At 47.7% G+C, this 14,062-nt stretch overlaps 1 protein-coding gene across 1 annotated transcript; it reads left to right on the top strand.

The window, feature by feature from the left end:
- The first annotated feature begins 10,943 nt into the window (after nt 1-10,943).
- Nucleotides 10,944-13,815, top strand: Ripply1 (ripply transcriptional repressor 1). Its single transcript, XM_075956889.1, has 4 exons — nt 10,944-11,044; nt 11,903-11,975; nt 12,532-12,596; nt 13,080-13,815. Exons 1-4 carry the CDS (start codon nt 10,944-10,946, stop codon nt 13,333-13,335), a joined length of 495 nt encoding a protein of 164 aa, XP_075813004.1. The 3' UTR covers nt 13,336-13,815.
- The last annotated feature ends 247 nt before the right edge of the window (nt 13,816-14,062 follow it).

The raw sequence follows: 14,062 nt of genomic DNA, 5'->3' as shown, positions 1-14,062 counted from the left end.
TTTCCTATTTACACACACACATACACACACACACACACACACAATATTTAAAAAGATATATTTAATGATTTAATATAGAATAAAACCTAACTTAAAAGTCATTTATTATTATTGTACGTCTGTGCGCATGGACGGGAGGACGGTGGTACCAGTGTGGAGGCCAGAAGAGAACCTTGGGGACGTTTGGCTTTGTTTGGGGTTTGTTGTTGTTTTTCTTCACTTCCACCTGTGTATGGGATCAAGATATCCAAGGCACATCACCAGATGTGTGAAGCAAACACCACCACCTACTGAGCTGTTTTGCTCACTCCATTATATTTTTTGCTTGTTTAAGGGATGGAGTCTTTCTATGGAGCCCTGGAGACCATGTTGTATGTTTGTTTGAGGAGATTAGGCTGGCTTCGGTTCCCAATCCTTCTGCTTCAACCCCCTAAAGTAGTGAGTTTCCAGGCACGGGGCTACCACACCTGGGTGAAATGCAATAATTTGGATCATTTCGCCAAGATGTTCTGAAGTGGCATTTCCTCTATCAGGAGTAAGTGCATTGCTTATGAAGACTGAGTAAGAACTCTGCCTTCATCCACGCGGAGACAATGGAACTCTTACCCCCTTGCTCCCACTCTTTGCGCTTTTGACAGGAAAAGGCAAGTAGTGTCGGAGCCTTAGAAAAGTCCATTGAACCTTCACGATCTCACGGCCCCCCTTTTTCTTTAGACTGCATTTTTAGGGTGGCTGGTCTAAGCCAAGACAAGGAGAGAAGGGAAGGAAATTTAAAACTGGCTGGCTATAAGGAAATGAGGAAAACATTTCTAGGTTCATTCTCCCATGGACTTCAGTCTGCCCCTCTCCTACTCCCGAGTTACCTTGTGTCTGAAGGCAATAGCTGCCCTCTAAGGCCGCCTGCATCCTGAGACCTTACATGTTCTGTATCAAATGGCCAAAAAGCCAAGAGGGCATCCTGTTGTGGCCCGGGCACCTGCCCTAGCTGTTTGCTAGTCCACCCTTGTCCCTTGTCTAGAGCTGGTTGTCTCTCAGACCAAATAAATGCCCTGTGTCAAACACCGTTCTACTCACGAAGAGCAAGCGCTTGCTATGGAAGTAGTTCAGTGCCAGGTGCTAAGGGAGGGAGGAAGCCATTGGCTGTTGGCAGAACACCTACATAAGGAGGCTTACTTCACAACCACAGAGGACACACTCAAAGGAGAGGGGAGTCTTCATGGGAGGGGGCTTCAGATGAGGGGCCTCTGGGGGAAGGCAGACACTAGTGTGACTTGAGGGCTCCCTGGAATCCATGTGGGTTCACGGATGAGCTCATAGGAGAGAATGATTTCTCGTTCGAGAGGTGAGGGAGACCGTTTCGACTATGCAGCGAGAGTATTAATGAGAATCATGGGAGTGATGAGGAAGCTGTATGGCGCTGGGCATCAGACCGAAAGTATGAGAACAAAGTGTGGGGGCCAGGCACTAGCTGCTACCAAATGTGGCCCCACATGCAGAAAACACCCGAAGGTGTGTGAGAGCCAAGCAACTAGAAGCAGCCGATCTCCGGCACCTTCTTTCTTCTCACTCCAGCCCCGGGAGATGGGCCTTGGCATCTTCGTCTGCAGGAATTTGAGGCTCAGAGAGCTGGGCCAACTTACTCCAAGTCATCCCAATGGTAACCTACAGGGAAATTCTTTCAAACTAGGAATTTCTGCCCCCACTGTCTAAGCTCTGAGTAGCCACAGCGATGGAGGGAAAATGGAATAACGAAAACGGAAAGAGTCACTGTATCCTGAGTGCTGGACCCACATCAGACTTTGAGGAAAATGTATGTACTGTTTGTTTAGTCTTCTCTGTAGGCATCTGAGGTAGAGATCCTCATACCCAAGTCTAACGAGGGAGCCAAGATTTCCTGCTTGAAGGTTTCCTGCAGAAACACAGGCAGAAGATGATAGGGGCCTAAGACCAAACGGCCACTAAGTCACGCCTCACCTTTAGCTGACCAAGGATTCTGTGCCCGCATTTCCGTTAATTTTGAGTGGGAGCAATAATCCCTCATAAGGTTTGTAGAAGGAGTAAATAAAATAAGATAATAAAGTGCTTAACCGTGTAAGCTGGTTAACAGTTCTGTTATTGCCATTTTATTAGCAGGAAGGCATCTGTCAGTGGTTACCAGGATATGAAGATTTAAAAGACAAGAAAAAAAGAATGTACCACAGGGAATTCGGCCCCATCTGAAAGCCTCATGCTAGTCAGGGAAAGGAGGCAGTATCAGAAGGGGTAGAATGGGGAAGCTGAGATGGAAAAGCCAGGCCTCGACCCAACCTGTTAAAGAGGAAGAGGGAGAGAGCCCTGGTGGGCGTGACCTTTGTGGGCCCTCTCCAGTCTAGCCTCCTCCTTACCCAATAGCTTTGTTTTTCTAGGCCTCTGCAGTCCAAATGAGAAGCAAATGGGGGAGCCGCAAAAGGCTCTGCCAAGAGAGCGACAGCACCTGGACCATAGCCCTGACTCAAATGGTGGGCAGGCTGCTGGTAGCGGCTGCAGAAGGAGAGCAGGGTAGTAACAAACTGTTCTCCAGAGGGAACTCCTTGTCCCAGCAACCTGAGGGGCTGTCTCCAAGACTTGGCACATTTGGGACATTTGGACTTGAGGGCAGAGGTCCCAGGCACCATTTGCTATCTGTGCTTTGGGAACATGCTTGGCTTGGGGGAGAGACCTTCTTTTCTCATCTTTCCGAGCGGCCCCTGCCTGCCTTGGTTCTTGTCTCCACTGTCTGGCACCCTCAGCTGGGCATCTGGGTTTTGTATCCTCGGCCAGAGGTGCTGATTCAAGAAACAGACACTGGGAAGAAAGAATAGGATGCGTTTTCCAGACGTGAGAGGACACTGGTTCTGGGGACTTTCAGCTCAGTCTTCGGGGGCTGCATCCTCGGTAGCCCCTCTTCTCCGCTGTGGCGACACTGGAGGGCAGTGTTGAGCATAGTGGTTGAGTTCACAGCACAGCTTTGTCACTTTGAGCTCGTGGACCTTAGGGAAATGTCTAATCTCTCGTCTTCAGAATGGAGCCTTTAGTAAAATCTTTCTTCTAAGGTTGCTTGTGAGGCCACATTAAGCCACATAAAAGTGCTTAAAATGTTGTCTAGCAATCAAAGTTTAACCAATGTTCTCTGTTCTTAGTATCTGCGCTGTGCTGCTTCTCCCTCCCAACATCACGTCTCCTCCTTGAGGTGTCCTTAAACACAGCTCAGTTCACTTGCCCCCTCACCCAATAGGTTTTCTGGAATTAGCCATTCTATTGTTAAGAGCAAAGAACTATGTAAAGAAAATGAACTACAGAATAACATCTTTATTAACTACTTTAATGCTGCCATTTTTTTACTGTGACTCGCAAAAAGAAATATACTTTATAGCACAACTCAGTACACAAATCTATCATCTATATATCTATATCTATCTATGTAACTATCTATGTATCTATGTATCTATGTATCTATCTATCTATCTATCTATCTATCATCTATTGTCTATCTATCTATCATCTATCCATGTGTGTAAAATAAAAGTTTCTCCGAATAACACTACTCATCCTTGTTAAGTGGGATTTAATACATATTGAGATATGGTCTCACTATGTAGCTGTCCTGGAACTCACTATGTAAGCTAACCGGGCTTCAAACAGCGATCCACCTGCCTCTCCCTCCTGAGTGCTGGTAATGAGAGCATGCGCCACCACACACCCAGGTGGGGTTCCTTCTTAGGTTTGTTATGCATTTTGTTAAGCGCGGATCTCAGCCTACTAAGTTGGCTTTGAAGCCTGCCATGAGTTATAACCCGAGGTCTGAGAAACTCAGCCGCAGGAATAACCTGGAGACTCTCTAATACACCCCAGAATGAGAGCAAGATTTCCATAGGATGCAAAGTGTGAATGGATTCCAGAGGAATGGCCTGTTTGTGAAACAAAGATAGATTAGTCACCGGGAGCTGAAGAGGCAGGGGCCTGGGGAGGCAGCCTGGGCTCCAGTGACAAGGGACTGCCATACAGAGGAAGTTGGCTTTTTCCCATTCATAATGGGTGTGATTAGAAGTATTTAAGCAGAGGAAGATCATCCGCAGGATGGTATAGGAAGATTATGGGATACCTGAGAGGACATTGCGATAGCAAAGCTAAATCAAGGACAATCAGGAAGCTACGTTGCTTCAAAAAGAATCATGGTTTCAGGCTATAGTTTTTAATGATTAAAACTAATCCCAAACATCTTCATGGAAACTATACTATCAACTTATTTTTGCCAACAAGAAGGAAGTATGTTTATTCCCGTAGCATAAAAGTTTGTGATTCAGAATTTGACAAACCCTTAAAAAGCATTTTCTGCATCTGTCTGATTGAGGAAGTATTTGCTCTGCAGAATGATGTCTAGATGCTTAAAGATGTGGTAGCCAGTTGCTAAGAGCTTGGTTGAAAATGCCAGATGAAGCAAGATTCAGAAGCTCAGGTTTCTCATTCTCTTTCTTTATTAATTGCATCTGTTGGGTGCTAATTTAATACACATAGACAATGCATCGTTCACAGCACTCTCACCCTTCATCCTGGTTTTGGTCCCCCACCCACCCATGTCAATACCCCTCCTCCATCCACGCCTCCTTTAAGCTTTGATTGCGTTACATGGCTTCAGGTATTGTTGTGAAGAACTAGACCCTTTCTTTGGACGATACTGGCTGTACACATTGTAGTCTTGGGTTCATCTCATCACTGTGCTGAGCACACTGCTCAGATGTAATGGCTTCACTAGAGGGCCAGATAGTTGTACTGCATCTGGCAGGTATCACACCACCCAACAGTGCTTATGGCTCAGTTTCTGGTACAAGTTTGGTTTTGGGAAGAAGTTTCAAACTTATCACTCCAACCACCAAGATTATTGTCCATCACAAAGCCAGTTGAAAAATGGTTTATTGCTGTTGACTAGAATAATAAGGAAAGATGATAGTCAAGATTGATTATTTCAAATATATTTTAGACATCCACTCATTGAGTATTTACACTCTTCCCATTTTCTTCCTCTTCTGAGTGGCTATTAAACAGTCCATGATGAATTCTTTGGCAATGTCTACTGTAGTTAGAACAGGATTGGCTCTGATTAGTTGTTGGCAGCTTCTGGTAGCCAACCATCATGTACATCTTCAAAGCTCTTGTCTGCTATCTGTAAAACTTCTGGAACCACCACTGCACCACATGTTTCTTAGCCATTCCTAGGCTAAATGTGTTGATTATGTTATGAGTCGTCTTTGCTCCTTTACAATTATTTTGAAGTTGTCTAAGAAAAATCACTAAAAATTGCTTTTGTCTAACACCATTTGTAGAGTATAAAATAAACATAAAATAAGTACCAAGGAAAGGCTTTATAGAGATGAGTCAGTGGAAGAGCACAGATTGCTCTTCCAGAAGACCCAAGTTCAAGTCCCAGTGCCCACATGACAACTCACAACCATCTATAACTTCACTTCCAGGGAATCTGACGCCCTCTTCTGGCTGCAATGGGAACTGCATGCATGTGAGGCACTGGCTGACAACATGCAGGCAACATACACATAAAATAAAAATAAATAAATTTTAATAGAAATAAACAAATAGTTGGTCATGGTGGCACATGTCTTTAATCCCAGAACTTGGGAGGCAGAAGCACGCAGATCTTTGTGAGTTTGAGGCCAGTCTGGTGTACAGAGTGAGTTCCAGGACAGCCAAGGCTACATACACAGAAACCCTGTCTCAAAAATAAAAATAGATAACAAGTAATAAGTCATCAACAAAAGGACATAGAGAAAGAATGCACGTTAAAATGGTATATGACATAACCACACTTATTTAAAAATGAATTAATCAACTGGGCAGTGATGATGCATGCCTTTAATCCCAGCACTCAGGGAGGCAGAGCAGGCAGATGTTTTGAGTTCAAGGCCAGCCTGGTCTACAGAGTGAGTTTCAGGACAGCCAGGGCTACACAGAAAAACCCTATCTCAAAAAAAAAAATCCCCAAAAAGAAGGAAAAAAGAAAAAAAAATAATGTATTACTCTAACATCAAATGGCAAATTTCTACAATGCAGAAACCACAGCTCTTTTTATAGTAAACCACCGTCCAGGTGAGACTAGACAGGGGTAGCCATCACACAACGAATGGATGTGCTGGGGGAGACGACAGTGAAGGAGAACAAGGAACAAAACTGACAACACACAGGTGGAGAATTTTAGATGGAGTGACTGGCTCAACACGATGCTGACTGTCAGGTGGGTATGCAGGAAGTTTGTTGGGGGAGAAGAATTGTTCAACTTTAGAATGAATTTGAGATGCCCACTGGGAAAATTTCAGGCTGGAAATATGGCTCTTACTCTTTCACTCAGCCTATAAATATTTATAAAATCAATTCTGAGCAATTAATGTTTCCCTCTGCCAAGCGTGAACATTAACGAAATAAATTAGCATTCACGATAACCTTCACTTTGAAAAAGGGATCCGCTTATCACCCCAAACTAGGAAGGATAGAATCTTCGAATGAAGGCCAGTTGTTTGGAATTCAGTAACTTGAAACTGTTGAGAAATTCTCCTGGTGAAATTTCTCCTCGTGAAGTTTGCTCTGACCCGTTGGAAGCATCATGGTGTTATAGGGATCTGAGGGCCACTGAGTGGAGAAAGAGTGGTCAGCTTCAAAGGTTGATCCAGTCCTGCTGGAGCATGCCCGGGAATCAGCGCAGGAAGTGGAAGCCGAAGCAGAAGGAACCGGAGTTCTAGGCTGGTATGGGCTATGAGAGAAAGAGCCTGACTCAAAAATTCCAAACCAATAAGAAGAGAAGAATCGAGGTTCAATTTCCAGGAGAGAGATGGCAGAGAGGAAGGAGAAGAGGGGATGAGGGAGTGAGAGAAAGAAGGGGTGTGGTTGGTCATGGAGGTCAAAAGAGGAAGATGGATTTGCTTGTCTACCAGTGGCTATTGCTGGGCATTGCAAAGCAAGGGGATGGACTAAAAAGAGGAGCTACAGTTCAGAGATTTCATCAGATTTGCCAATTAGGAGGTCATTGGTGACCTTTGTCGGGGCCTCTTCACTGGGATGATGGAACTGGAGCCAAATTGCCATTGGCTGAGGTGTGACTGGGAAGCTGAGGAAAGCCTAGAAGTTAGGCACTCCTTTCAACACACTTGAGAGCCACGGAAAGAAAAGAAAAGAGGGTGGTAAGGAGGCAGGAAGAGAAAGGAAGTGATGGAGAGAGAACAGGGGTGAGTCGCAGCAACAGATATTTTACACTCTGGTGTAGGGAAGTGGAGTATTCCTGAAGGGAAAGAGGATACTGTCCTGGAGAGAGGGCCCAGAAGACAGTGGATGAGGCCAGGCCATGGCAGTGGGGGGGGGGGGGCAGGGAGGATTAGCCTTTAACAAAAGAGGCACCTTGTCCTTTGTTAGGGTGGAGGGTGGGAAAAGACGTTGGAGAGGCAAACCCATTTTGGGGGTTGGGGCAGGGCACTGAAGTAACCCATGCTTGAAGGCCTCTGTTTTCTCAGGGAAGTAGGAGGGAGAAGGGTGCGGCAGGAACATGGTAGGGAACTGAAGGAAATTTGGAATGAGGCCCAGAGAAACGTGGAGGCCGCTCTGAGGCCTTGACAGTGGAACCTGTCTGAGGTTAGTGGAGGGGTTCCGGTTTGGCAGAGGCTGATTAAGCCTGTCTTCTTCCACCCTTTAAGCTGCGAGCACCTTGGGGCAGGAGCCATAGCACCTTCCTCAATGTAGCCCATCTTCTTGCCAAGCAGGGCCTAACGAAGTGTCTGACCCAGAGAATGTGCCTAACTCCTCAGAAAAGTCCGGACAGTCACGGATAACCCTTGCACACTATAATTGATAGAGAAATTAGTTGTTATCTTAATTGCTTTGATTGGAAGTTCCCTTGTTTGGATTATCCTGGTCTTTCCTGCTATCTGTTTGACCACGTACTAGGTACTAGAGAGAACGGGCAGGCCCTGATATTTTGGCTCAGCAACAGGCCTTTATCCCACAACGGAGGCCAATGCCTTCATCTCCTCCATGGCTGGATGATGCTAAGCTGCGTCTTAGGAGGCAACAGTTGTATAGGGAGAACTAAGAGTTGCGGAGACAGGACTGAAGGCTGCCGCAGAGTCAGGAGCGTAGCTGGAAGCTGAGTACAGGCATCCTGTGAGGCCTGCTTTGGTGAGGAGGAAGTGGCTGGAGAAATACAGTTTCAAGGTCAAAGGTGGCATGGTGGGTGATATGACTAAGTCGGGTTGAGTGTGACCTGGGATCTCCAGAGAAATGTGTGTCCTCCCCCTTTCCCTCTGACCTCCTGCTTTTGTCAGAGGTCATTGTGATTCCAGGATGTGATAATATAACCTGGGTTCTGTTCATTTTGCATGCTGTCTCTTTTCAGCCCAGTCCTTTTGGCTTTGTTCCTTTTTCTGGTTCCTTCTCCCTCCTTTGAGCAAATTTCTACAGGATCCCCACCCCCTGTTGAGGATACAGCCTCCAGCTCCCACTTAACAAAGTTCAGCATCAGAGAGCTTACCCCAGTCTGAGGTAGCACATCCCACAGGACTCCATGCATCTCATAAAATAAACCTCTGTTTGGGGACAGCAGGTACAGTGCCAGGCCTTTAGGTGGTTGAGCCGTTAGAAACTTTTCCTTTGATTGAGCCAAAATGAGTCTTCCTGTAGCTGCCATCCTGGGGCCTCTCTCTAGCTTGGCCTTGGAAGTTGCACAGAAAAGTAGAATTCACTTCAGTCTAAACCTCAGGTATTTCAAAATGGCTGCCATCTCTCTAAGAGTTTTCTCTGCTTCACAGATAAATGTTTTTTATTTGTTTATATTTTAAAAATATGTACAATTTTATAAATTAGTTGTTCACATAAAGACTATGTGAACAAAATGTTCACATACATACACACACATTCTTTTTTCTGAGACAGGGCTTCTCTGTGTAACAGCCCCTGGCTGTCCTGGAACTAGCTCTTGTAGACCAGGCTCGCCTCCTGGCCTCACAGAGATCCACTCACGTCTGCCTCCAGAGTGCTGGGATTAAAGGCCTGTACCACCAGCACCCGGCCCAACATTTTTTTAAATTTTTAATTGAGAATTCCATACATCATATTTTTCAGCCCCTCATCCCCTTCCAGATCCGCCCCCAATCCATACCCACTCAACTTTGTGTCTTTGGTTTTACTTTTTGTTTGCCAAACAATATCAGATCAGCTGTGGAAACTGCTTCCAAACATCACAACATCAAAAAGAGGAAAGGAACGCCCCATCTTGCTCTCTTCCTCCCTGAGCCAACAGCTGCAGCATCTCTCCTTTTACCTGGCCTAGTTTTTTTTCTGTGCATACTCTACATGCCAGATGGTTCCCTTATCACAATGGGATCATCCTGAGTGACGTTTTCGAAACTTACGTAATTCACTCTTGACCGCATTAGCTGTTTACAGATTCTTCCACCAGGGCACTCTTCTTCATATGGAGTTGTTTTCTGCATTGCTCTTCTGGAGTAGGGGTCAAACCCTGCTGTGGCCATGCTCCACCCCTAAGCCGTATCCTCAGCTCTGGCCCGGACTTTTTTTTTTCTGTACAGATCACAGTGTGGCTGGAATTCCGAGGGCTTGGAGGTGGGAGCTGAGTCACACTCTTTAGCATCGGCCTTTCCCAATTCGCTGCATTGGTACCCCGATTTTGACTGTCTGCTTAGTGTGTGATTACAAGGATTGACCACAATTAATAAAACTAACGGGTTTCCTATAATTGGACACTGAGGTTGTTTCTAATTTTTGAACATTACAAACCGGGCTGTGATGAACATCCAAGACACTAAATCTAGGCAGGTGCTGGCCACTGAGGTCAGGAGGAATATTTTTGAAACCTCTAAGCATAAAGTGCCTGCCAGTTGGTGTAACTGGAAGCTTTTTGGCTAAGGCCCAAAAGGTGGCGAACACCAAGCGCTCTGCTCCAACCTTTTGGCTTGCTGGGGTCAGTATTCATTCCCCAGCTCTTGTCACAGAGTGCTCAGGCTGGCAGGTCCTTGGGGACCACTGGGCCAGCAGCCTCATCTCTCATGAGAGTACTGAGGCCTGGGATGGTTCTTTGGCGGCACAGTGCTGGGCAGAAACCCTCCCAGTCTCCAGCACCTGGGCTCCCAAACCAGAAGCTGAGCTGTGCCATTTGGAATCTGCCCTGCAAACTCCCCCGGGCCTGCTCCCCACACCACACAGCTTTCTGCTGAGGCCAGAGAGGGGCTTTAGACACTCTTGCAAGTCAACTGAGCAGTGAGGAGGGGTGTGGGGAGGCATTGAAAGGTGACTTGGGGTTCACTCTGCAAGAGATTGGACCTGCTCCCCCCAGAACCCCTCTTTATCCGAAGCCACGTGGCAGGCTTCATGGCAGTGACCCTGTATCAGGTCCACCTGGCAAATCTACTTGGGATTTGAGCTGAACTACCAGGTGAGTGCTTCACTCTCCTTAGAGCTGGCAGCCTTCTTTTTTCACTGGGACCCAACTTTGCTAAAAGGCCCAAGTATTCAGCCCCCTGTCCCAGCCAAGCCTGGGTGCCTTTGGGTGCTAATGAGCACCCCTCCTTCCCACCTTGGGCCTTGATGCTGCCTGGGGAAATAACACAAATGGTGTGAAATTCGCCCCTTCTTTGTTTTCCTTTCTGCCTTGGAGCTAAGCAGACCCCTCACCTTCACCTGGACCCTGTTTATTGAACTGGGAGAGATTTCACACCCAAGAACGTAGCTCTCTCTCCACGAGCCCCCTCCCTAAATTTTCACAACCGGCCCACATTCCCCCACCCCCTGCTCCGCCTGAATAACTGATGAGTCAAGGCGGGCCTTATAAAAGGGTCTCTGGGGGAAAAGGCAAACGAGTGCAGAAGGTTCCGAGAACTGGAAAAGTCACAGTCGCCTGTCTTGGTGTCCCAAGGATGGATCCTGCTGCTCCTGCTGTTGCTCCCCCTGGCCTGGCCCCGGCCCAAGCCCCCGTCCAGGCACAAATTGGTGGACGAGAAGCGTCTGGGAATGAAAGGTAAGTGGAGCTTGGCCTTTGACAGCCTGAACTCAGGCTTAGGGCGATAAAGCTGGGAGAAGGTAGGACGGCCCCAATGGTGTTGGCTTTGTTCTCTTTGAAGGGGGAGACACCAAAGAGCCTCAAACCTTCCTCTATACCTTCAGCTGGACTCACTCGTCACTCCAGGTGACAGGAGTGGGCTGAGAGACAGTGGACATTGCCAAAGCAGAAAGCCAAGTAGCCTGACCCTCATGGGATAGTCTACAATTCCCTGAGGGAACAGGAGAAATTGCCGTGGAAATTGGGCTTAGTGCAGCCTGGACTTTGGGACCTAGATGGTGGCAGGTGATATAAGGTGAAAAGGACAAAGTCTAAAGAGGCCTTTGGTTGGGGTGCTGCCTCATGTCCTTTGCATGACACAAGTTTCGTATTTCCTTTTCCTTGCCTCTAGAAGTCTAGAGGAGAAGCAATGGGCCCAGGACTATTCTGGGTCTTTTCTCCAGCTAGGAAAACAGCATTCTGTTCACTACTACTTGGTACAGGAAGTAGGTAGCAAGATGCTCCCTATACAATGGGCGTTCTCTCCTCCACATATTTCACATCCATATTCAAAACACTTTTAAGTCCCTCCTGTGTATGGGGCATCCTAGTAGGGATTGAGGTTTCAGACATACCCATACGCATCTTTCAGCCTAAGGGGCGCATGCAGACAATAACAGAACTGTGGGCTAGGAGTACTGATTTAGTGGTCAAGGGACAAAAGGTGTTCTGGAGCAGATGGCTTGAGCTAAGCTTTTAGGAGGCCACTTCTGTGACCAGAGGAAGCCTACATTTAGGCCTCTTTCTCTACCAATTGATCTTTTCTGTTTGCTCTAGAGAAAGTCTTTGGAGACCCTGGCTGCCCTCCGCCAATGACCAACCAAGGCAGGTGAGGATGCCGGTGGACTCGGTGAGTTTGAAACCCCGTGACATATTTACACGGGCCCTTACAGCCATATCCCTTCTCAGACGTCGCCTGCCTTCATTCCAAAACTGCTCATCTGGGGCAGCATCTTGCCCACTCTGTTAACATTCTATCGCCACTGCAGCTCTGGGAGGAGGGCAGGGCCAAGGTTTCCACAACAAACGAGATTGGGAGAGCAAAGCTTCGAGTGGGTAAGGGACCTGGGCTGGACTCCTCACTGATGCTGGACTCCGGTCTCTCAATCCCTTGCCCCCCTGCTCTCCCACGCTGCTCCGTGAATGTTTTGTCCTCTAATGGAACTCTGTCCCCTGGACAGCCTCCAAACAGGCCCGGGAACAGGGGCAGGGAAGAAAACCAGCCCCACGACTCTGCTTACATTTTACCAAGATCTAAGACTGACCCCTTGCTGCAGGGCCGGGCTGGGAGGTGACTGATCTCAAGAGATGCCTAGAGTCTTTTGCAGTTTGTCCGAACTGGCAGATCTCTGCCCCTCGATGGGGGAGAGGCACTTTAACCACATACTAGCTTTTGCTTTGGACAGGCTGCTGCTGGGGTAACAGCTGCGGAGGTCACCAAGGCCACAGCTGGGTTCCGTCACCCTGTCAGGTAAGCCTCTGGTGTTCGAGTTCAGAATGTGAAAAACAGCCCCGAGCACTGTGCCTGCTCATGACAAAGCCATGACTCAGGAGGAAAGAGACCATGAGAGGAGGCCAAAGTGACTTGCCCCGGAGGACTTCCCGTCACTGAGACCTAAGGGTAAAATCCTGGGACCCTGAGCAGTCACAGAATTCTTCCTTAATAGGAAAAGAAGGGCTGGAGTGGTGAGTGATGTCAGCACTAGAACCGAGAGACGCTGAGGTGGCTCACCCTCTGCCACAGTTCTAGGTCTGTCAGAGGTGACATTCCTTCCTGGAACCATTTTGTAACAGTTGCAAATATTCTGAGCCAGAGTTACTTCTTCCTTTCCCTCTAAGACCCTTCCTGAAGCTAACAAGCAGCTCTAAGGGTCTTCTTCCTTCTTGCCCCTACTGGTCCCTCTACATCTGAGAGTTGCCTAAGTTAGGCGCCCTGTTTCTCCTTTGCCCGCAGGCTCTTCTGGCCGAGATCCCGCTCCTTTGACTACCTGTACAGTGCTGGGGAGATGCTACTACAGAATTTCCCCGTCCAGGCCACCATCAACTTGTATGAGGATTCTGACAGCGAGGAAGATGGGGAGGACAAGGAGGAGAATGCAGAGGAAGAGGTCAATGAAATAGGGCCAGAAGGGTGTGCGAGGGCACCAGAGGCCACACCACACAAGGCCACAGCTCATCCCGCTGACCCACCCCTGACCTGTCCAAACTGAAGCAATCCTAGTTACACTTGGCAGGTTTCCAAGGGCATCAATTAGCAAAGAGTCTCCAGACACAAATTTTCTGGACCAAAACCAGTGTCCTCGGGCTGTCTAGTACACCCTGGCTTTTCTGATGGGCTTGCAAGGCTAGGCCTCTGGCATGTTCTTGTCTGAGCTGCTCTTGTGCCAACAGTAGGAGGTTCCTAAGACCCGGAAGGGAATTAGGAAGACCTGACTGCTGAAGGCCTCAGGAAGTAGAGCAGGGCAAGGGATGCCCTTGGACAAGAAAGCAGTCACTCCTCCAGGGCCGTTTGATCCCCCAGTTTTCGAAGGTAGCAGCCATATAAACCAATCTCCAGGGGAGCGAGGCTGGCCTCCAGCTTCTTCTCCAGAGATACCATCACCAGATCCAAGCAATACTGGAGCCCCTTGAGGGAAGGGAAGGGAACAGAAGAAGGCATCTTGAGAATCTGCTTGTCTGGGGACCTGCATCCTCGTTGCCTGCTATTCATTCAGTCTGGGTATTGGCATAAGATGAATCAGGAGAAAAATAAATGGAATGATGTTTGCCTTTTTCTTGGAATTGTGCTGATTTCTTAACTGAACTCTGCCCATGTTTTGAAGTCACAGGTGGAGGTCAGTTTGTTGCTCTACCTGAGGTCAGCCAAAAGATTTTTCTCCTCGGAGAATGTCATGTTGGGGACAGAGCCTCAAAATGCCAGGCCTTTCTGTTCACTTA

This window comes from Microtus pennsylvanicus, chromosome X (genome assembly GCF_037038515.1).
Source record: "Microtus pennsylvanicus isolate mMicPen1 chromosome X, mMicPen1.hap1, whole genome shotgun sequence".
Lineage (NCBI taxonomy): Eukaryota > Metazoa > Chordata > Mammalia > Rodentia > Cricetidae > Microtus > Microtus pennsylvanicus.
This window is presented reverse-complemented; position numbering and strand designations above follow the sequence as displayed.

Bases quoted from the DNA above. Each gene is read 5' to 3' on its own strand.
- Ripply1 (XM_075956889.1), top strand. From the start codon at position 10,944: ATGGATCCTGCTGCTCCTGCTGTTGCTCCCCCTGGCCTGGCCCCGGCC. The intron at 11,045-11,902 runs GTAAGTGGAGCT...TGTTTGCTCTAG, and splicing joins GAAGCGTCTGGGAATGAAAG to AGAAAGTCTTTGGAGACCCT. The intron at 11,976-12,531 runs GTGAGTTTGAAA...TGCTTTGGACAG, and splicing joins TGAGGATGCCGGTGGACTCG to GCTGCTGCTGGGGTAACAGC.